The following is a 21,868-nucleotide window of genomic DNA, read 5'->3' as shown; positions in this document are numbered from 1 at the left end:
TTTACTTCCTTGTAGCCTTGCTGCCAGAATGACAATTACCAGAAGATGAAAACATTTAAATTTATTTCACTTTGCCAAGAATACTCATTATAAACAGCTTTAATGCATGACTGTCTAATCTCATGTGTGCTTATTAGAAGGATGGTTAATTTGATATGTCGGCACACTGAATAATAGCAAGCTACCTTGACATTAGTTGACTCTGTGATTAGGCAGGTATGAATGAGTGTGTCTCCATGTGGATGCAAGCTTGCCGATTTGGAAATGTTTATGATTTCTGCAATGACGGAGCATAAAATATTCAAATATCTTCTCTCTTCACTGAAATAAAAATTTGAGATGTTCCCATAACGGTTTTTTGCTCCCCATCTGATTCCGAGTCATCTGATTTTGATTATCTTCTGATACCAAGTCCTGATCTGATATTTTTAGGAAGGCATTAAAGTAAAAAGACAAAAGGTCAAAATGTTCAGGAAAGCATCAAAACAAGAAAAAAACACATCCAAGCTGTCCTTTGAGTTTCACTTTTAGTTGTTTAGGAAGTACACTGATTAGTACACCAATTGGAGGGTTGCTGGTTCAATCCCAGTCTCTGCCATTGCATCCTTAGGCAAGACACCTCTCCTGCCTTACCGCCTATTTTCTGTGTAAGTGGCTTTAGATAAGTGTTTGCAAAATACATGAACATAAACATTTCAAGGACAGATTCAAAGTACTGACCTCTGAGCAAAATATTACTGATGGACTTCCAACCTGTGATTTATCTCATAAGCAGTCAATAAACTACCCTAAATTATACTATGTAGTTACACGAGCGATTGTTCTACAATAAAATGTTAGTGCCACATTCAGTTTAGCACCTGAGAACAATGGTCCAGGTCTTCTTGGCTTGTCGCAGAAAAGCATTTATACCTCTGACGAGGACTAACGGTGCCTAAGGTGCCATATGTTTCTTTACCCAACAGTCTGTCTAGCACGTGCCATCTGTCACAGCAATGCCCCTCCCCTACCCATGTAGGGGCATTACCAAAAACTGTTCAGATGACTTCCTTATCCATCAGTGATGCTTTGTCCACTGGTGCAACAATTTCCTCCTGTGTTTCTGCAACTCACATACATGTGAGCGCTCCAAAGCATCTTCAATATAAAACAGGCCAAAACACAATGATCAATTTAATGAATACACAGAGTCATCGGTGGAGCAAGAAATAGCATTGAAATGTTTTTCTTAAAGGTTTTATAGACTGATAAAATAAGTGTGATTACTGATGGAGAAGATGGATGAGTCTTTCCTGGATCACTAATGGACACATGGACCACTTCAGCCAATGCCTTAACAAAGAGGTGCAGCTCATCTTTGCTCTTAATATGATTCCTCTCTGGTATGACTAATGTTCTAGCAATGTTTTCAACAGAAATAGCATAAATAAATAAATGCACAAAAGAGGAACATCTACTCGTTCTAGCCCCTTTAGAGATTCTGGATCTATAATTGAGCTGTGGAACTACATCCTGCTCGAGATGCTAAAATGGGAACGACAACAAAAAACATCTTACCATGTGACTTCAAACTTGACTTTCTAAAAGAAAGCATAATAGGGTTAGGGAGCTGTACTCTTGTGTAGTTGTTGCCTGTTTTTGCCATCCATCCATCCACTATCTTCCACAGCTATTCAAGTGTAATTAAAGGTGCAGTGTGTAAGAACATAGTGAGAATTTTACAGGGAAAATTCCAAAAAGAGTATCGTTTCATTTTGAAGAAAGTTATACCGAAACATGTTTCATAACCAGCTGGCTGCGGGGATTGTCAGCTTTTCTCCTTTCAAAACAAAGGAAGAAGGGACCTAACTGTTTACTATCAGTGAATGTGGGGGTGCTGCGTCTACTGCGAGCTAATACTACAGCTCCGACAATTGTAATTTGACAACGGCCAGCAAAAAGCTTCAAAGTTGTTTAAAGTGGTTGCAGTAACAAAATATTACCACACAATGTCATTTTTACTTTCTTTCTATACACTGCACCTTTAATACATAGATACCCCGGATATTTTGGGATATATTGAGCCAGAATGCTGTAACATTGTAGCTGAGAATCTCTGACAACAAAAACCGAGGGCTATAGATCAAATAAATCAAATCAAAGATACTTTATTAATCCCAGAGGGAAATTAGAGTTTCAGTACACACAATTCAGAGGTCAGACATACATGGGCAAGACACATGACAAGAATTGTGTGAGATCTGGTGATGTTGCTTGACATTACTGAACAGGAGTTATCTAAAATAACCAAACCTCTTGCTTTGCCAAATAAAACGATCTTAGTTTAAAACTATGTCATGAAAAGAGTCCATTGAGGAACTCCTCACATATTAAAACTCTTGACTTCTTTTGCATATAGTATGTAAAGCTCACTACCTTAGAGATCATATAATTAATTGGTTATTGATACGCCTTCATTGCACATTAGCACTACCCATGACCCAGTTTTTATTTTTAAAATTCCCCTACACTCATTCCCTGATGGAGCTTTTATCTACATATTATTTCATTGCATGTTTCATTAACAGTATTTATCCTTCAGTGACCAGTGAATTTGGGAAAAGTAATGAAGATTATTTTCTCCTTATTCTCTGCGTTCTTTTTGTGCCCTCTTCAGTTCATTTCCATATTTTTTTCCGTACGTTTATTTGGATAACACTGTTTTATGAAACCAACGTCTTTTGACTTTGAATTCTATTATCCTTCATTCTTTTGTGTAACACTGATCTTATCTCACCAATTATGCATGTTTGGACAGATCTAGCGATAGAACAGTGTGATTACTGAAAATTGGGAAAATAAATAAATCATTCACAGCAGGTTTGATCACAGTATGTGCATGTGTGGCCCACTTCCATGGCAGACGGGGACAAACAAATATATTTTACTGTCAAACTTATTGAAAGTGTAGAACATGGCCAGAACTCTCATCTGTGAATCCCCTCCCATCTCATTCACACCATCCCCACTGGAGGCTTCTTGTGCACTTCAACATTTCAAGCACTTTTAAGGCCGCTTTCATCTCCTCCCCCTTCAGAAAATTAGACCAAGTCTCTGGTGGAAAGCGCTGACAGTAGCAGTTAACGTTGGGTAGCGTAAGCGGCACTACATCCTTTTCACTGCTGTCTTTGACTGAAGTATCACGAGTCATTACAACTCATTTGGATTTATGTTTGTATGCATCTGTATGCCAGCTGGGGCCTCTAGCAGTTTTCCCTGTTATTGGTCCACTGGACAAAAGGACATTCAGCCTGCTTCTTGGCTATCAAAGCGACTGATCTTACATCGGGTTCTTAAACTTCAAAGGATTATGCAGCTTTAGTCATTTGCAAGAGATTGCACTCCTATTGCTGGCATCTTTGCTCCCTTCTCCTCCTTCGATTTCATTTTCATCAGAGTGGTTATTTTCGGCTTCCTGATGGTGATAAGATCAGGGATTTAAGAAGAAAATGTCATGTTGAAAGAAAAGATATTCAAGAGGAGATACATTTCTGCCTTTAAACACTTGAACTTCCGCATCAAAACTGTTGTTTCACTTAGATTGAATTTATGTTTATGTTCACGTACCGAGCTTCCACTTACTGCAACACAACTTCCTTCAATGCCTCTGACATGTTCCCATTTAACTTTTAGGTGTTATATTCTCCTGTTGTGTACAGTCAGCTCTGTGTTTACTGAAGTATCAGTCATATGAATTTTTGTTGGTCGTGTGCACTCTAAAAGAAATTCATTTGACAAATGTTCTCCTGTTAGGCACCTTGCTGCTGTTTACGTGGCCAGGGTTTGGAACAAGTATTATGGTAATAATGTTTTAAATGGGTTGAGGTTCATTTCCATAACTATTAACTGGTAATGTCAAGTCAACACAACATTGCTTTTTGTTCTTGCTCTTACCCACACACTCTGGCCTTTCTTTCTTTAGGATTTTCTAAACCTTACTGTTTTCTTTTTTATTTTATTTTTTTCATTTTTTTCATTCCATAACTCATTTTTGCTTTTGTTTACATTTCCAGCAGGCTCCTCCAATTTTCTCTTGATTTAATAACATCATGGACCAACTTTGTAGCATTTCTTGAAGGTTAGCATATCACTTATATGCCAAAGATGTAAGCCAAAATGATGTTGGAAAAAATATGTTTTTGGTAAAATCTTTAAAACAGAATTATGCAGGTCCTTATGGAATATCATAAGATCTTGTGTGAATATTTACCACTCAAAATATGTGAAAGTGGTGACTGTGCTAGTACCAGAGTTAACAATCATAATATATGTAAAACTGATTTGGGTATGACCGTTTTTGGCATAGTTTAGCTATCTTGAACTGGGTTGACTTAGATGGGCACTGGCAAAGTTTCGTAAGCATATTTTAGAAAACAATGTTGCCAATTTGGCGCAACGCCATGGCGGCGTCAGTGAACCGTGTGTCCTTTTGACAAATGATTAGGTGATGGCGGTATAACTGGTATGGTGGTGGTGGCGGTGATGCCTCAGACTCCCGTTCATCTTTAACATCACTTGCTTTTTATTACCATTGAAGCTGCGCTCATTTAGTTTATTTAACAAGCAGCTCTTCAAGGTGTCTGTCCTCCAAAGTCTCTGTGCAGTCTCTGAGCTCCAGCTATAACAGAGGAAAGTTCCTGCAGATCTGTATTGCTCCATTTTGCTCCTATCAGCTGATTCTGATTACAAAAGCAAAACTTACAACCTGTGTGTACATTCATTTTTAATATATTTTCCTTCCGGAGCTCGGCAGTAACTCGCCACGTTATCATGACACCTCCCTCTGTTGCGCCAAGGCTTAAATGCATTCACAAGTCCAGCGCAATGCTGCAAAATTCCCGCATCGCCATGCTGCCATGGCACATTCTTAAGACACGCCGTGGTGGCAGTATTACGCTGATTTGATGGTATGGTGTGTCCTCTAAAAGGGGCTTGGATCTTTCCAAATCTGTGAGCACTTGTGAGTTTTCTTGTTGGAATTGACTCTGAGGAACTACCACACCAAAATAAACTCCGAATCTAATCTATAATGAAAGTTATGGGCATTGTGAGGTTTGCTAATTTTACTGGTTGTGGCAGCCATCTTGAATTGAATTCTCATTAGAAGTTAATTGTAGTTTCGCAAGTAGCGTGTACCTTGTGGTTCATGATTTATTTTGCCCTCTGCTGAAAGAGAAACAGTGGGTAATAATAATTATAGTGCTCATTAGCTGGTCTGATGACACTGTAGGATGTAAAAACAAGTGCTGTGTTTTAGCAGAGTGACCTGCTTGCATCTCTCACCCTCCCACTCCCTGCAAGGCCTCCTCTGATAGACAGAAGAGCTCTCATCCCTCCGTAGGGGTTGGCATGTCACACTGGAAGACAGATGTTCGCCTGCAGTTTTTCAGCCTGTGCTACCTGCCAAGATAACATCCATATCACGCAGCGAGGAGAGTACAGGGGAGGGGCTGTTGTGTAACAAAAAAATTATTGACACAGACCCCGTGCCTGGTCGACATACAGGCTGAGTAGATACCCCTTGCAGTGTGGAGAACTGCTACTGCACATCCTTGTATTGTAGACTTATAAAAATCTACAAACATAGATCACACAGGACAAGTGCAGCTGCCCAGAGACACATTGACCTCTCTGTAGACTTGTCGTTATCCCTTACATTAGCAGGTTCTTCAGTCTTGCATTGTTATGAGAAGGCAGCGCGTCTGAAATTGTCTTAACAGTTGTAAGTAGGCTTTGCTGGGTTAAGCAGCCTGTCTCTCAAAGAGCTGATTTCTGTAAGCAGCTTAGTGTTTCCACCTCCTCATTACACACCCTAACCTATTCACTTTCAGGGTAAGACTCTGAATTATTCCTCTCACATCCCCTCCGCCGCTTCTTAATGATGCTTATATGCTGGCAGAAGTTTATTTGTTGGTTCGTCTCTAATGTGATAGTTTTTCTTCTCATAGAAATTAACAGTAAAGTTGGGGGACATGTAGAATTAACATTAGTAGAACAAAAACTGTGCTCTGTTGTAAGGAGCTCCGACCATTAGCAACACTTCATTACTCATCCATGGAAGTTGCAAAGTGTAGTCCTCCTGCCCTCTGATGCATCAGCAGAATCCTGCAGCAGATGTTGGTACTTTCTTTTTTCTGATCACTTTTTTTTCTTTCTTCTATTGTTCATGCTGAACTGATGAAAACTGTCCACCCAATAATGAGAAATGAGCAGCTCATTTTGTGTGGACTCCTGGTTTCCGCTTTAGTTAAGTTTTAGTGTAAAACTGGGCTTTTTCTGGTTAAATGTCTCACATTGTAGCTTGATAGAAGTGCACATTTTTGTGCAGGTTTTTCTTGTGACACAAACGATCGTCCCTGCAGACATCCGTGTGGTCATTTAGCACCCACCTTCCACCACACTATCATCATTACTGTCACCCCTCTGGTTGCATTGCAGTGACAATCTCTCAGTCATGGGTTTGAACTGCTGCTCTCTGTCTGAGACCTAGGACATCTCAGGTTGTCATTAGAGGTGCTTTCTATGTCTGAAATCCGGGTGGACTTATCCTCTAATGAGGACTCAGCTGTCATGCAAGCAGTGAGTGGAGGAGGTGTAACATAAAGGTGTCACTGTCGGTTTGGGACACTGATTCTCTCTCTTTGAGTAGCACTAAGATGCCATCATTACTGTAGATACAGAGTCATACAAAGGGGCAGTGGATTTAACTAGATGAGATGGTGTGAAGGTAATGATGCGTTTAGTTATGGCTGGCAAAATTGTTGTTGCCTTTGACGTTTTGGGTGTCCAAATGTGTTTGTTGGTCTCTCGTTATACCCACCCGTGTGCAATGAATGGCACACCAGTAGCAAGAAGAGAACTTTCAGTGTCGACTGACCTTTCAACCTCAACCAAACAAGCAGCAGATGCACTTTGCTTAAAAATTCAAGGTCGTTATATGTCAAGATAGATGCAAAACAGTTTTTATTTTCCTTTTGCTTCGCATCCGATCACTGCACAGTTAGAGACATCTCCTGCTGACCTTTTCACAGTCTGGTAGAATTGGAAATGGGAAAGGTTTATGGAAAGTTGAACTTATCCAAGATAATATTAGTTTTACAGTTCTTCTTTAATGAAATAAACTCGTAAGCTGCCTTGCCATTAGGCCCTGACACATTCTTAATGTTGGCCTTAACTGTGCTTGAGTGCAATTAAAATGTAATGTTGACTTCTTTATTTCTTTCAAACAAATAAAACAATGTATGTTTATGTTTATGTATTTAGCAGACACTTTTGTCCAAAGCAACTTACAAGTGATACATATAATAATTTCCAACTTTGATAACTTATCACAACCATAATTGTTCGAAAAGTAATAGGAAGAAGCATAGCTTTTCTCACCTATCCCTAAATCAATTTACTCATACTAAAACATTTTTAAATATCACAGTACAGCAACTTTTGAACACAACATCACAATACAACAACTCAAAAGTATCAACATCAATTACCACGACGTTAATATAAATGATCACTACAATACATATAGAAGTCAATGATCCTCTTGTCTATATCTTGAAAAAATGTATTCTTAATATAATTTCATAAATTGCACTATATTTAAACTTTCCTCAAGACTATTCCGTAACATAACTCCACTAATTGAAATACACATACTTTTCAATTTTGTTTGAGCATAATGCTGCTTCAAATTTAATTCTCTTCTCAACTTATATCCACCTTGTCTTTCTGCAAAGAGTTTTGAATATTTTCAGGCAGTGTTTTATTTTTAATTTGCTTTGTACATAAATAATGCAGTCCTAAATTCTATCAAATCTTTGAACTTTAAGGTTTGTACTTTTACAAACAAGCTGTTTGTGTGTTCATTATATCCCACATGGCTGACCAACCTTATGGCTCGTTTTTGTAACGTACAAAGTGCATATAGGGTGGTTTTATAGATGTTTCTCCACACTTCAACACAGTAAGTTAGGTATGGTACTATCATTGTGAAGTACAGTATACACAATGCCTTTTGATTCACAAAATGTCTTACTTTTCCCAACACCCCAATACTTCGTGCTACCTTTCCTTAAACATATTTTATGTAGGTTTCCAACATAATTTGCGATCAAGGATTGCACCCAGAAATTTATTTTTTTACACTCTTTCTATAATAACATCATTTGTAGTTATTGCCATATGTGTGTTTATTTTACGTTTTCCAAACAACATAACTTTAGTTTTGTTTAAGTTTAATGATTATCTATTCAAATCAAACCGTAGTTTCAGTTTAGCCATTTCTGTTGTTACCAACTTACAAAGATCTTGCAAATTCTCTCCCGAAACAAAAACATTTGTATCATCTGCAAATAAAACATATTTTATTGCTCTGAAAACCTCACACAAATCATTAACATATAAAATAAATAACTTTGGACCCAAATCTGACCCCTGTGGCACCCCACAGCTGATACCAAGCTATTCTGACTTATAATTATTTATTTGCACAAATTGATTTCTATTGGCTAGAAACTTCTAACCCAACTGAGAACAACTCCCCTAATACCATGTTTTTGAAGTTTATTTATTAATACTGTATGATCAATTGTATCAAAGGTAAGTGTTTGATGACACTGCAATAGCGGACTGCTCCATTGACTGATGTCTGTGGCGGTGTGTTGGTTTGGTGGGCCAATCACAGCACTCTGTTTGTTGACGGGATGTTACTGAAAAAGCAAGGATGGGGACAGCTCGTTTGCTTTGGACTATTTTGACTTGGTCTTTTCTTTGACTCAAGAACAGAAAGGGGTACCTAATTTTATTTAGACAAAGGATGAATTTGCATCTTTGACAGAGCAAGGCGGCCTGCCTCATTGATTGACAGCTGTAACGATGAGTAAGTCACGCTGTTCAATTGTATGTGTAGACTGTTTTAAAGACAACCGTAGATCCCACCCCACGACTGAGAGCCGCCAATGGACCGTAACCGGACTATATATTCACATATAAAGGATGGCTTGCCAGTCTACTTTAAAATAACATTCCCAATTATTGCTGTGAGGTTTTGGAGTTTCGAGCTGTTTTGGGACTGCAGCAATACATGTATGTCCTTTTAAAACTAGCTGTTAGCTCATTAGTCCTAACAAAAAGCAACACCATTTCTCAAAACTGAGTTCATGTTCAAATGTTACAAATTTGAGATTTAAAATGTTCAGGAACAGACTTAAAACATGTTAAAGGAATTTAAATGAAAGATAAGGAGAGTTACCTCTCTTTCCCTGTCCACTGATCTAAATGGGATTTATCCATTAGAAGTCTCCCATTTTTTTTCTTCTTTCTTCCAAGAGTGTAGTCATAATAATATATATTTTTTTTACCCCTACATAATTTTACTTTTATTGCAGCACAAACAGAGACCGGTAGAGGCCTACCCTGATCTATTTCTCTCTCCTTGCAGATGGTAGTATCATCTTACTCACTCCAGATTGGCACATAGCCGGCATTTGTCCCTTACCAGCCAGCATTCCCCTCATGGCACAGCCTCGAAGGCTTAGTTAAATATCAGACCAAAGCTAACTGTGCTGCCGGCCACCAATGAGCTTCGCAGACAGGGGAGGAGGGAGAAGGGAGGAGGGAGAAGAAGGGAGCACATCCTTCAGTAGCACGCTGGAATAAACGGGGAGAAAGGTACTTCTTGTAGAAGTAACATCCTCCTTGCCAGCTGCTGTCACAGGCAAGCAGACTGCAAGTCGATTTGCACTCATTACTGGGAAATGAGTAAGGCCCGAGGATGATGACTGCATTACTCACAATGCGTGTGATGTGATTGGAGATGTTGTGCAATGTTTAATCTCCTCCCCTGTGTCCCCAAGAAATAGAAAATAAATGGAGATGAAAATCTTGTTCTACATCTTCATAGTAGGCCATGCATGAAACAAATGGAAGTAGAGAACTGATTATGCAAGATTGTCTGTCCACTACCCACCTCCATTCCCATCTCCACAAGAAAAGGGTTCTCACTTGACTAATGAGCAGGCCACTTTCTGGAGGAGGTATTTGTATTTGTTGTGGCTCCATCAAGTAAAACTATTCACTTACGTCGTGCGTCTGCGCAGTGCACACACCCTCTGGAATGAGAGCATGCACTCAAGGAAGCATCTCGGACAGAATGTACAACACATTGCCGCACGATACGACACGCGTCTGCGTCACCCTTCATTAATTCTGACCTCCTAGTTTACAGATTTTATATTGCTTGTTTCCACCGCTTGAACACCCTCAGCTCTGACTCCAACACCCCTCGCTGGTGTCTTCCACGATTAAACTCAGACATGTGACCTTCTCTCCTCTTGTACTTTACGACCATGTCTGGGTCGAATATAAAAGTGGGACTCGTTTCTGATTTTTACATACTGCGGCTCCTTTTTGTGCAGCTATCCCTCACTTTGCTCCGTGCTCATTACGGACCAACCTTTGTGTGAGCGTTCGAGGCCATCTCCCGTCTGTCATACCAGCAGATAATGGTCAACTTGCTCTTTTACCATGCACCGGGTTCATTGTGATCTTTGAGGACATCATTATTGTCTCCACGCATTGCAACCCAGAGTGCCGTTTGTTGAACCACATAATTTGGTCTTGTTTTTGCAGAAGTTTGCAGGTGTGTGAACATTTTCATGAACATTTTACTCTCGTAATTCCTTCTCCTCTTCATTTGTTTCTTCTTTATGCATTTCTTCTCTGATTACCAGCAGATAGATTCTTCCTGCACCCATTCATAATTGCTGATGTTGCCGTAGTATATTGTTATAACCCTTGTAATAAGCGGAGTTGCTATCAAACACTGGTGCAGCAGATATGAGCACCTGTCTCGTTCTCACCCCATTGCCTTCCTTACGATGCTACATGCCTTTGTAATATATTCCGTTCTTCTTTCCTTTAAAACCCTTATCTTGCTTTTTTTTAAGGTCTGTGTCAGCATGTCAAATATTTTCCCTCATCCCAACAGTGCAATCTCCCTACTGGCCCACACTTTTTTTTCTTTTTTTTTTTTTAGCGGAAGTCATTTCCTCTCTGCTGTCCCTGTCTTCTTCTTCTTCTCATGCCCGCAGCACACATTTTCTCAGCTTGCTTTGAACTCTTTAATTTTGCGCTGTAGCAGTTTCTCTTCTAACATATTTATTCAATTATAACTATTTTACATCCGAGCACACCTATATTCTCATTTTTTCAGTTTTTTCAGTCGTATTTTTCACTCCCCTCAGCCCTTAACTTACCACATAGTGCAGGCCTCACTTATACAGCGTTAGTTAAATCCCTGTCGCCCTGTCTCAGATTATTTTCTCTGGTTTCTTTTCACACTACCACAGCTTTGAGCACAGACAATGTCTCTGCAGCTCTCTTTGCTCACCAGCTCCCAGAAAGTCTTCACTGTGCTCATTTTTTTTCTTTCTTTACCACAAAGTCAACGAAGGAGCTTGTATTTACAACAAGGTCAAGATGTCTTCTTGTCTGGAGCAGATCAGACCTAACAGCAACTTCCCACAACGAAGGCAACCATCTGTCAGTGGTTGATCTTCCTCTCCCAGATAATAATAACCTAGTCAAACACTATCTTTGACCGACAGCCCTTGCTTCATTAAAATTAAATGGGATTTTGGGCTGGATACAGAAGATGACTGAGGGGCCTGCTCCTGTTATGGGAATGTTTGCACAGAGAAAACAAAGGGTTGAAGTTTGGTCATCATTATAACTAGGGCAAGGCAAAGACATCTAGCTGTTGAGCTGCTGCTTACCGTTTATCTTCCACTGGCATTGTTTCTGGATATGAGCTCTAAGAAAACATGTAGGACTAATCAATTTCAGCTGCTGCCAAAAGGCGAAAAATGGTCAATAATGTTTTTAGCCTGTATCTGTTAGCAACTTACCTCATAAACTGCTGGACGGTTTTTAATAAAACTTTCAGAAAGTCTTTATTTGATATAAATCTACTGCTGATTTATTTGTAAACGTAATCCAGTTTGTGATGGCCTCCACCGTTAGCCAACAGAAAACACAACAATTACAAAAATGACAATAACTGTGAGTCTTACTGACATCATCATTATCATCATCATTATCATCAGCAGCAGCAGTTTTATTTGTATATAACTTTTAACAATCCAAAGGACACCACACACATAAAAACATTTACAATCACTATGACAGTAGTTAGGAGTGGTCGCTAAAACAAAACCTCTACAAACTGAACTACTAAAACAATAAAGTCACTAAAACATGAAATGGGAACACTGTTTACAGTGCAATGCACATTAATGCTAGTGTGTAAAAATGCGTCATAAGCCTTTTTCTAAAACACTTCCGCTGAGTGCGCCATTCTGATGGTCAGCGGCAAAGCATTCCACAGTCTTGGGCCCGCAACTGCAAAAGCTCTGTCCCTTCTTGATTTCATTTTTGCTGTCGGAGCGACCAGCAGGAGCTAACTGGTCGATCAAAGTACACAAGGAGGCTTGTAACAGCAAAGCAGCTCAGACAAATATGACGGAGCCATTGCATGAAGTGCTTTCAAAGTTGATAAGAGTTTTAAAATCGCTTCTGTACTTGACCAGGAGCCAGTGCAACATGGCCAAGCCTGGGTTGATGGGCTTTTTCCTTCTTTTACCTATTAAAAATCTAGCTGCGACATTCTGGACCATGTGGTCTAGAGATGGAGGCCTGACTATGAGCAGCTTGTGAGAAAAAGGATGTTCGTGACAGTGTGTCGACAGCGTGGACACCACTCCTTCACCCCCTTTATACCGCCATTGCGTAGTGTTTTGTGAAAAATCCATGATCACACCACATTACCACCACAGACTAGACACTTATGAGTGACCATTGGCTCCCTGATGCTGCCTTTGCTTTGCGACAAAAGTGGCACCATTATTTTTGGATGCAGGCTTAAGACTCTGGTAGCCCCTCTACCAGACTTGCTCTTTAAAGCATGGCCGCCATTTAACCCACATAAATGAAGGGGTCACAGTGAACTAGTTGGCATATTATCAGCCTGTCTCACTATTTGATGACGGCATATTTCAAGAACAATCCATCCTGCTACAATTTTATTCATTAATAATTATTTTCAAAAAGTATGGCCAACTCAGCCATTTTGTCTGTAGCATTTGTTAGCATTGATACTCAGTATTTCTGTTTAAAAACCGTTAAGGACAGACCTTATCTTCATTTTCATACTCAAATTAATTCTATGAAATTTTTTACTGTAGACTTTTAAGCTTGTGCACATTTTGTTACCTTTGTAATAAATGTTTCATAGGCCTGTATAATAATGATATGAAAACTGACAGTGAAATGTTTCATTGCCCATGTTTTTACGTTTCATATAAACTGTAAACTAAAACGTCATGGACATAAAAGAGCCCTAATATTTACCCTGTGATCATTTCCAGGTTAGGTGTTTTTTATTTTTTATTTTTTACTGCTAAATAACTCAAAATTGTAAGGAAATCCCATTAATATTGGGTGATAAACATTATATATTTGTATGCTCATATGTTTTTCCTGCTGGGTTATTTGGTAAACTTGATTTCAGTTCAAACAAAGCTGCTTGTTTTGTGTCAAATTTAGCATAAAACTCAGTTTATGATACATTTTTATTTGTGGTCACAATATTTCTGCACAAGAGTTTCTACATTATACTCTGATGTGATTTCTATTCTCTTCACATATTTACTTTCCTCTTCACTTCTGCTTTTAGTCATATGGACAAATAAGTGCTGGACTCGAGGGTGTGTTTAAGTGTTCTGTCTAGCTTTTCTTGATTTTCTCCTGATTTCCTCTCCATCTCGACCTTTCAGAAGCCAAGGAAATCGTGCTGAAAGCTCAGATCCTGGCCGGTGGCAGGGGCAAGGGTGTGTTCGACAGCGGTCTTAAAGGTGGAGTGCATTTAATTAAGGAGTAAGTGTTCCCTCATGTGCATTTCACACTGTGAGTTACTGTAGGAGATAGATTCATGTTATTTTCCAGAGTGACAGCAGCTTTTGATGGCGAAGAGGGGTAAAGAGTTCTCTGAAGATGCCCCTGAAGCACAGACACCGTAAAGGTTTCAAGTACTGCAAATACATATTTTGTTTTCTTTAGTTTTTGTCTTTAACAGCTGCTCTCAAATGTTGAAACAGGGAATTTTGAAGGCAAGTTTACACTGCGAATAGAAGAGTTAAACAACAAATTTAAAAAGCTTTTCTTTACTCAGGTGCTCCATTTCTCTCCAACATCTTTAAATGCAACAAGAAATGCAGTCTCCTACCACCTAATGCAGCCTTAAAGGCAAAACGGGGATTCATGACATTTGTCACAGACGTGTATGAGCATCACCACTCTTAGCTTAAATCGTCCGCAAACTTTGTTTTCTTTAAGTGAGCTGCTGAAGTTCATTTTCCCCAGACAGTGAAACAACAGTGCAGTTCACCTCACTGTGATTCATCAAAGAGTGCCCCCCCCTCAGCTTCATTTGTATTCTTTTACTAAACAAGAGCAGGCTTACAAAGGCAGCTCCAGCATGCTGATTGCTTTCAGATGGAGAGAATAGGCAGAGGTTCACGCAGCAGTAGGACCAAGAAGTCCCAGAAAAGCAGTGTAAAGCTAGAATCTGATGCAGCTATGCTCAGTGCTGTGATATATGTAATACAAATACAAATATCATGAGAAACTAAGGAAAAAAATACCAATCTTTTATCGTTGTCCACTGTTGGAAAACGAAAAAGGGCAGTATATATATTATTATATTACAGCTGTCAAACTAATTGTGCTATTATTGCGATAACACATTCATTATTTAATGCTGACAAATATCATATTGCATGCTAACGCATTTTTTTCAAGTCCTTTACGCGCATACTCCTGTTTAACAATTAAAAAAACACGCTTTCTGCACACACATAAACACTGAGCGTGCCAATGTGATACGAGTGAGATTATAAACTTGTGAGTGAAAAAAGCAGCATTTCTGCTCTCTGAGCGTGCAAATAGGTACTGATGGGAATGGCTACCAAACGAACTGCACGTATCTGGACGAGTAATTTATAAAAATGTAAAATTTCTCGTTGCTTAACATAAATAACAACTGGATGCTCACTTACACCCGATTAATCTTTGGAACCTGTCCAATTCAAGATGGCTGCCACAACTAATTGGCTGTTTCTCAATATGCGTACTTCTCTGAACATGTGTTTTCACGTACTTGTGAAGCTTCATCGACATTGGCCCAAGGACTGTTACAATCCTCAGTACATATCATTGGCAAGTACGCTCAAAGATCTCAAACGTATTCTTGCTCTGTCCGATTGTATCGAGGATGCACCAGTGCATCCTTCTGCAGACTTCATCCTTAAAGGTTTCCCATAATTCATTACATAACAAACGGTTTTACCTCAAATGGAAGAATGGCAGAGGAGAAAGCTCAAAACTGTTGTGTTTTTAAATCAAAAGTACAAATAAGTATGAGAAAATAAATAAAACTTTGTCTGTTATTGTAGATAGTTGTGTGTAACCTTGTATATTTGTGGACTCTTCACAACCACAAAATGGTAATTAGCTAACTTGATATGGATATAACACCAGTGTTGCCTTTATTTTTATTTCAGTAGCATAAAGCTGCACTTGTTGCCATAACATAACAAATATGGTTCTGTTCTAAATGCTGTGCTCGTACTCCCACAGTCGATAGAATAAAGTTTCTAATGTACTTGTGCACTCTGGTATTGAGAAATGGCCTTTTACATGAGTCTGCACTAAACTGGCTTCAGACTTCAGTCAATTTTACAAATATTGAGCTAGAATTTCATGTGACAATATAAGTGAGTCATTCACCGTGCTCGTAAACCAGGTGAGATTTTGGGATGATGCAGTAATCTGTTGTAATGATAATCGAGTAAAAATTTCATACGGACGTTAATGTTTTAAAAAGAAAGTTTGAAAATCATATTTGGTGTTTGCGGTTGGTTTTACTAGACAGACACTAGGGGGTGCTCAAAGCAAGCCAAAGCTGTGTGCCTTTTAAGCATTTAGCATTTGGAGGTAATTGGAGCAACATAACTCCTGCTCGGATCATCATGTTTTTTTCCCGCTAATGGAAATTAGCCTGTTGTATATTTATTTATGTAGCAGGTTATGGTCTCTGTTAGAGTTGTTTACTGAAAAACATTTTTATTTGTCGATTTGTGTATTATAAATAACATTTGAACAGCTAGAAAACCCTGTAATGCTGCTAGCTCTGCTGTTGGTGCAGTCCTTTTGTTCTTTAGAGTGCTTTTTACACATTTTCAGTACTTTTTAAAATATGGTGATATTATAGTGTATGTTGTTTTTGTGGGTTTTCAAATATATATGATCAATAAAAGAGCAGTAATCCTATTGATTGACATTTAACCTCTGTTTCAGCCCCGCAGTGGTCGGTGAGCTGGCTAAAAAGATGCTTGGTTTCAACCTGACTACTAAGCAGACGCCTAAAGAAGGAGTGAAAGTGAAAACGGTGAGTAAAATTAGAAGAACTTTTGTTTTCCTTTTGCTTCAGGTTTTCAAAAATGTTTCAGTCTTTTCCTCATCTTTCTCTGACCTCATTTCAAGGCATTTTGAGTCCAGTATCACTGCTCTGTGGAGGCAGTCGGGCTCTTTCTTATTTTTTGCTGCATTGAAACAGAAGCTGTCCGTGGTTTTTCACTGTGGGTTTTGCGCTGGCTGGTGTTGTGGCTTGTTGCATAAATTGAGCCATGCCCAGTGTGAATTTAAAGTGTTTGGTAAACAACTGTTTCTCTGAGCCGCTAACAAGCAGGCATATTATTTTCTCTGCCCGCATGCAGCACCTGCTCAAAACAGACGTTTCCAGGTGATGAAGCCTTCGCAGTGTGTGTGGTTTCTGCGCTCCTCTTCTTTGTCTTTTACGTCCTGCTTGCCCTTGTTTCTGACATCTCTCCCTCCCATGCTACCCACACAACTCCTGCTCACACTCTTACTGCAGAGTTTAGGGAGATTTGTGTGCGTTTCAGAAAGCACCAGCAGGAGAAGTCATTCAAACAAGCTCAGCGTTAACCGTTTCAAAGGCAAACAAGCCGGACAAAATTTTAATTAGTTGAATTAGAGGAGAAATGCCCTTTATCTGGACATTCACCAAGTACATTGCCTATGTTGCAGGATTTAGACCTGACAAGAGCAGCCATTGACTGACCTGAAGGATTGAATACAAGAACAACCTTATCCAGCTACTTCAAATGGCATAAAAGTTTTGTTATTGCACTCAGTGGAGCTCATGCTCAACTGGCACTTAGATCGAGAAAAAAAAAAAAAAAAAACATAAACAAAGGGCCAACACCTCAGCATCCACATGGATTTGTGATTCTAGCCCTGATAGATGGATGACAAGAGAAGACGGGGAAGACGAGACAAGGAGGATAGACGAAGGCTAAAGAAAATGACGGGATGGCACAAAGTCAGGCTTTAAGGGGAATAAAAGAAAGGACTAAGCTGGTGTTTAGTTTCAAAGAAACACATCAGATTTGAAATGGAATGTGAGACTTTTGAGACAGGAGAAAGCAATGTTTGGACGAGAAGTAATAGATAGAGAGGGTGATCTGTTCTCATTCAAAATAGATGGGTGATGGGCCGAAGGACTTGTGCATGTTCACATAAATGTTGTAGCTAGAAAACCTGTTGAACCTTAACTACCACAGAGCTAGCCTCCTGTAGGGGTTCTCCCTTACAAATGATCTTCTTGTCTCTGACAAGGTAAACCTTTACTTTTCGTTCGTTCGTTCGTTCGTTCATTCATTCATTCATTCATTCATTCATTCATTCCTCACAGCAAATTAGTTGTCCTATAATCTCCCACGTCAGGTTCATACCTTTTGAGTCTGAAATAGTCTATTTCGATCATCTTTTCGCTAACCATGAGTTTAATCAGAGTAGAATCCATTACCTCTATTCCAATTGTGATTGCATTAATCATGCTACCTGTTCTCCCTTTAATGTTACATTTGTACCAATACTTTTACACACCCTGGTGGATGCTTTGATTTTCATTTTCATTTCTCTAAGAATGTGAATGAAAACACAAAAACCTGTTGGTCAGTGATGCTGTGAAGCCATTTAAATAAAAAAAAAAGTGTGTGAACTCATTTAAAATCAGCATAATAAAATAAAATACCAAAATTACCCCATCAAAATGTAAATATCCATGTGATTTTGGCCTGAAACGTGCACACAGCTCGACACAAATAGGTTAGAATGGCTTCAATATGTAACCATCTTTACCTCTGATCTGTTTCCTTGCGATCAGCGTGTGATTAGAAAAGGTGTGTGAGTTTTTGGGCTCTTAAATGAAGACTTATGTCTTCCATCCACCGCTGCACTGTGGTTTCCACTTTCTGAGTCATGGAGTAAAGCACAAGATTTGTCACAGGATCTATGAGAAAAGATGACTGATCTATATAAAACAGGAAATTGATATAAAAAGATGTCCAAGATATGGATGAGTAAATGAGTAGGACAAAAAAATTGTTTTTGTTCATATTCTTTGACCCCCCACCCCACTGCCACCACCACCACCACCACCACCAAAGTTTTTTTTTAAATCCACCAGGGTGTGTAACGTTATCGGCACAACTGTTTACCAGTATGTTTGGTCTTCGTGGTGTACGTCTCTGAGTTGAGTCTGTTACAGTAGTAACTCCTACGGTCCAACATAAAGTTAAATCTTGCAACAAGCAGATGTGGACAAATGTTTGGAACGGACAATCGTATCTGCAAAATTTGCATCATTGACTTTTTATGATGAATTACGAAGTTCTTCTTTGCCAAGAAAAAGCAAGCACCAGGACAATGTCCTAAAAATAATCCAGTTGTGGGACCAAGGCCCCACCAGTGTCAAGCTTGCTCAGGTAACGGCAGTAGTGTGAACTTTAAATGTTTCCATAAAGAAGTACTAACACTGTAAAAAAATAGTCTTTTTGCATAAAGGAATAAAAACCATTGAAATGTATGGCATATTATTTTTCACTAAACCATAGAAACATATGTTGAACAAAACTATGGCTTTACATTGTCACAGGTTATATCTACAGGGGTGGACCTTTAAAGCGCCCGAGCGCCAATGGCGCTAAATTTTCTCGTCGGGTGGTAAATACTTGATGACTTACCGCCCGGGTGGCGCCCAAGCCTTGTTTGTCATTTACACACCGGCTTTCACCTACATCATGGCCGCGCCCTGTAGGAAGCCGCCGTTTTCGTTTCGCGCGCGTGAACCTGCGCACCTCTAGCCACGTACTGCACTTGTACGATTCGTGCACGTACTGCACGATTCTAGTTATAGTCACGTGAACTATAAGTTCACTATTAAAAGACAGAGTGGAACCACGCTAGAAACACACAAGCACACAGGAAGATGGTGCCACCACAGGGATAGGATTTCTTGATGAAATCTCCGGCAAAACGCTTTAAAACTGGTGAGGAGAAGCGAGACAGTTCGAAACGGTATGAAGCAGAGAAGCGTGTGCGTAGGTGGAATGATTCTTGGCGGTTTAAAGAAGACGGGAGGCGCAGAGAATGGCCGTGTTCGAGTTGAGCAGCGCCTCGCCTGGAAAACAGACGAGAGCAGACGGAAGCAGCAGGGGGAGTGGCTTAAAGCCGGCGTTTAAGTCGGACAGATTTATTTTTGTTTTTTGTTTTTGTTTTTTTTTCCCCTTGAATATGCTTTATTGACAAAGCACATAATACAATTACAAAGAAATAACAAGCACAATGTCAGGGGGTTTCTGTGGGAAAACAAAACAGTCTAACAAAGAATCACATGATATTGAACAGGGAACATAAGTTTATGGTTTTGACAGCTTTCAAATTTTGAGAATGTTGTATGGTTTTTCTATATTGTCTGGTTTCATTTAAAAAGCACTGAAAGGAAGGTTTTGCATTAGAAAGTTTCAAGTCAGACAGATTTCCCTACATGTGTAGCTCGGGGGTGACGATGGCTGAAGATATCGCGTTAGCGTTCACTCTTGTTCAATTTTCAGTTTTAATTCTGGTGCCTGTTAGCAGCTGAAACACATCCTCATGTGCTTGTGGATATCATATATTCTATATGAAAACATGACTGTAATAATAAGTAAAGGTTATCAGCTGTAGCTTCAGTGTGCTCATAGGAAACGTGACAAAAGAAAACAAAACAGTTCTCTTTATGGCCTATATAGTTGTCATCATCAACATAACATGATTTACAGAACACATGTGACCAACTAACATTTCATGTTCTACCACCGGATGTTTGGATCAAAATATGAACCACTCAGATCTTAGATCAGGTGAGAGCCAGGCGTTTCCCGTCATCCCCTAGGTTTTGCAGCCGAGGGAGAGCAACTGCAGCACCTTGCTCCAAAATCTGCGGCCGCCTTGATCTCACGAGGTTATCGTTGCCTACGTATGCATGACGTCAGAGCAAGTCGGCGTCAAGTCGGACACAAATCTAACTGGCATGCACTGCTCGCCGATCACTGCTGGTCTAATCTGCGCAGAACTGGCTTATCTTGAACACAGTCAATGGCTCGAGTACAGCAAAGTATTTCTTGACATATCGGGTCATTAAAGGTCATATCACTAAAGGTCATAAAACAATCACCTGTCAAGTTTGAAGTAATGTGGTTTGGGGAAAAGGTCATTGAGGTCAAAGAACAATAGACCTGTCAAAAAGCTTGACGAAGGATGGTTCTTTATATTCTCTTTGTGATCAAATAACAAAAATAAATTAACAGACACATACACACTGATCCTTAGTTTTAAATGTCTTTTGTCTTGCTGTGACATGTCCAGGTGATGGTTGCTGAAGCTCTGGACATAAGCAGAGAAACTTACTTTGCCATCCTGATGGATCGTGCTTGTAATGGACCTGTCATGGTGGGAAGCCCCCAGGGCGGTATGGATATTGAGGAGGTGGCTGCCAGCAACCCAGAACTCATCTTTAAGGCATGTTTACTCATTTTTCCGACCAAGTATCAATTTAATATGAAATATTTACAATGAAAACTGGGATAATGAACATGTAACTTACTTCAAAGAGATAGCTGATGAAATGACTTGGGTTATTGTCCTTTTAAAGTAAAACAAATGTGTTCTTTCACTTGCTATTTAGCTTAGTTGCATAAAATCTACAGTGTAGAAGGTAGTACGTACAAGTTTGATTTAAGACCTTACCAGTGGATGGCCATTAGGGTCAAAAATCTTTGGGAGCACCAATGAAGAGGTAAATGTGTTTATGAATGGTGAAAGTTTAGTAACCACTTGTTACAAACCAGTGAATGCATTTTGTCCTCACAGGCTCACGTAGAAGGAAACATGGCATCTAATATGGCATCACCAAGAAACTTAGACTCACTTCCACGTTATGTTACGAAGCTGCCCATATTTGGGCATCATTTAATTTGCTTTCAGTAACATTCTGATTCCAGTGATTAGTGGTAAAAACCACACATTGCTTCTTTAAAATTTTCTTCATCTTCTTCATGTGATCTTTTTTTTAATCCCTTTTGTAGAGAATAATTAAACTGGGTTTGTGTACAGCTTCATGTTGTAACATAACATGAGCAAATACAAAGTAATCTGCTTATGTTTTAGGTTTCTGTTAATTAAATTTCACCGTCCTGGCATGTTCCTGTCATTGTCACCAGATGTGCACTTTAAACACCACATATGTTTCCATTGTGCCACTCTATAATTCAGTCATTTGCAGGGGAATAGATCAGTGTGTTATAAAGCTCCCGCATAGATCTCGCACACTGCTGATGGAACCTTTTCCAGTTTTTCACAGCTTTGGTTT

General features: G+C 39.4%; 1 protein-coding gene across 2 annotated transcripts in view; it reads left to right on the top strand.

The window, feature by feature from the left end:
• suclg2 (succinate-CoA ligase GDP-forming subunit beta) overlaps positions 1–21,868 on the top strand; it is a 138,012-nt gene that overhangs the window by 45,128 nt on the left and 71,016 nt on the right. Inside the window, exons 3-5 of one of the 2 annotated variants that reach the window (XM_015959295.3) lie at positions 13,872–13,971; positions 16,453–16,543; positions 20,866–21,018. In XM_015959295.3, coding sequence (XP_015814781.3) covers positions 13,872–13,971; positions 16,453–16,543; positions 20,866–21,018 — 344 coding nt within the window. Of the gene's footprint in view, positions 1–13,871; positions 13,972–16,452; positions 16,544–20,865; positions 21,023–21,868 lie in introns of both variants that reach the window. The other variant, XM_054751625.2, reaches the window with a different exon arrangement.

Source organism: Nothobranchius furzeri, chromosome 3 (assembly GCF_043380555.1).
Source record: "Nothobranchius furzeri strain GRZ-AD chromosome 3, NfurGRZ-RIMD1, whole genome shotgun sequence".
NCBI classification, from domain to species: Eukaryota; Metazoa; Chordata; class Actinopteri; order Cyprinodontiformes; family Nothobranchiidae; genus Nothobranchius; species Nothobranchius furzeri.
The sequence above is the reverse complement of the archived record's forward strand: the minus strand, read 5'-3'. Positions and strand labels throughout refer to the sequence as shown.